Source organism: Gavialis gangeticus, unplaced genomic scaffold (genome assembly GCF_001723915.1).
Source record: "Gavialis gangeticus isolate Ggan-Ray unplaced genomic scaffold, GavGan_comp1, whole genome shotgun sequence".
Classification (NCBI taxonomy): Eukaryota; Metazoa; Chordata; order Crocodylia; family Gavialidae; genus Gavialis; species Gavialis gangeticus.
Genome location: NW_017729029.1, coordinates 46,148,063 through 46,150,579, shown reverse-complemented (window position 1 = coordinate 46,150,579; position 2,517 = coordinate 46,148,063). Strand labels below are relative to the sequence as shown.

General features: G+C 40.6%; 1 protein-coding gene across 1 annotated transcript in view; it reads left to right on the top strand.

Moving 5' to 3' along the window:
* Window positions 1–2,517, top strand: part of ALG13 (ALG13, UDP-N-acetylglucosaminyltransferase subunit) — a 66,832-nt gene that overhangs the window by 21,171 nt on the left and 43,144 nt on the right. The window contains exon 11 of the mRNA XM_019521519.1: window positions 1,169–1,269. Coding sequence (XP_019377064.1) covers window positions 1,169–1,269 — 101 coding nt within the window. The remainder of the gene's footprint in view (window positions 1–1,168; window positions 1,270–2,517) is intronic.

Genomic DNA, 2,517 nt, shown 5'->3' with positions numbered 1-2,517 from the left:
AAAATTTTTCTTATTTTTTTAGAACTTCAAAAAACTGATTTCATGGTGTTTGCTGGGAGACAGTACTATTTAGGAGACAAGTGTCAGGTTAGTACTTACAGCAGATTCAGTTATGATGAATTTTTAAAGTTGCTTGAAATAGAATATATTCCAAGTCTTAAAATTATCAGCTTGCAGGGTGTTCAAATATATATTATTTTCTTCTTTCATTATGCCTATTTAAATATATTTAACTTTCTTAAATGATACCTTTTTATATAAAATCTAAAAAATGGAAAATAGTACTAAAGAAAAGCAGCTTTGAATCGGACCAGGGACTAGTGCTATAAATGCTGGAAGTACAGGAGTTCCAGACTGAACTTCTAAAATGCAGAGGAGCTGGGGCACCTGCGCATTGATTAGGCCTGTGCTGAGTTCCGTCAGCTAATTTGGTCCTGCAGACTGGCCATAGCATTTCAACAAATGCCTAATTACATGGGAGGGGGAGGGCAGAGTGCTGATGTAGCAAGAGAGGAACAAGAGCTGCCAAAAGGAAACTGCTTGCCTAGATGCTTTGTCTCCAAAAAGTGGGAGAAAACAGATGCGTGAAGGTTGTCCCTCTCCAAATTGTCATTTTTTAAAATCTTTCAGAGTGAACAAGTTTGGGTGTCAAAGTGGCACCTTTTCTTGTTGGTGATCAACTTGCTTCCAGTTCACCTGTTTCTAAGTAATAAGACCTGGTTCTTTCTTCTACTTTGATTCTCAGCATTTTGTATTAGTTGCTGTTTGAGGTAGTGCTGTTTCTAAAAGAATGCCTTTTTTTTTTCCCTCTTGTTTCATCTCTCACCCTACTGTCCATCTCAACTCTGTTCTTTGCACATTCTTAAAAGCCATTCTGTCTGGTGTCCGACTTGCATTCCATAAAGCCATTTGAAAACTGTCAGGAAACTGTATTTCCTGATGTGCTGCGCTATTTTCTTCATCCATTGGATCACTTATCCCTCTCATCCTCTGTGTGTATTGGGATGAGTAGGGAGTGCTGCATTGGGGAATTCCAAAACTCTTTGCCTAACTCAGTGGAGTTTGGCTAGCACAAAAACAGACTCTTTTATTAGCGTTTGTTGGGGGAACCCAAGTTCTATTGACAATGAGCTGTGACACTTCCATATGCCTCTCGCTCTCTCCTCAGGTGCGTCTGGAGTCAGGAGGTAAGTATTACAATGCTCATATCCAGGAAGTCGGACAGGATGGAAACACAGTCACTGTGTTCATTGAAGAGCTGGCAGAAAAGTAAGCAACCTAAAGGCACCCCTCTTATTTGCTGTGAACCTCCTTTACCATCTGCCCAACCATGCATATGCATGGGTACACTTGTCTCTAACCAGGGTTGAAATTGGGGTCGTCAGAATGAACCCAAACACTAGGTTTTGGTTTCTTTTTTAGAATGTAAAATCAGACTCTCAGAAAGAAACCTCACCTCCTTAATTGGTTCAAAATCTTGACTGCAGCTTTCATTCTATTGCTAGTATCCAGAGGAATGACAGGTGCTTGGCTTTTCATACACTGATGTTTCAGGTATTCTCTGATGGTAATGCTTAATTAGAATCACTGTGTTGCTTGCCTTTTCTGGAAAGTGGAAGAGACCTTGCTGCTTGAGCTGAGTTCATAACAAAACATCCATTCTACATAGATGTTTCTAAATCTCCTCCAGTGTGAGGCTTGAATTGCAGCGAAATAATTAAGAGCATATTTGACACTTGTTCTGACAACCCTGGTTCAATGTTTTCTCCTTCCTTCCCATACTTTGGGAGGTTTTGTAAACACCTTAAGATTTATTTAATTAAGATAAATATCTTGTGTTACGCATGTTGCAAAAATGCTACCTTGTTATGTTTGTTGTGTACCTGTCTATAGTGATAGTATGTGTGCTATGGTGTCAGATGCAGAATAGAAATAAGATTTTTGTGGTGGACCCTTACTTAGAAGTTCTAAAGGCAAGAGATCAAAGTTTTAGTGTGTGGTAACCTAAAAGAGATTAAGATTGGTTTGGGCCTGAATAGCTACCTTATTTTGTGAAAGCTAAGCTGATTTGAGGTATCAATGGATGTCACCAAATTAATTTGATTAGCTGTGCCTGAATGTGTCCAGCACAGCTGATTTGCTTCACTGGATGAAACGGACCTTGCCTGTTGTTCTGCACTATTGGCCCCTGTGGGATAAAACTCCAGGCATGCCTCTGCAAATGGGGGAACTTAGGCAGGTACTCCTGGGCTTCAGGGGCCCAAATCCTGCATGCCACAACAGTGGGAATACCCAGGATGCCCAGAATTAGGCCTCTGAAACTTGGCCAGAGCTTTGAAGATATCTACTACAAAAGAGCGGCACCAACTTTTACCACTTAGGTTGAGGCCACACATTTTGGGCATTTTGTGGTGCAGTAAGGGGCATGCATGTTTGTTTGGCCTCTGCCTTAACGAAAAATTTTATGGCAGAACAAAGGTAACACCGATTTCCAACCCTGGATCCACATTTAATGAT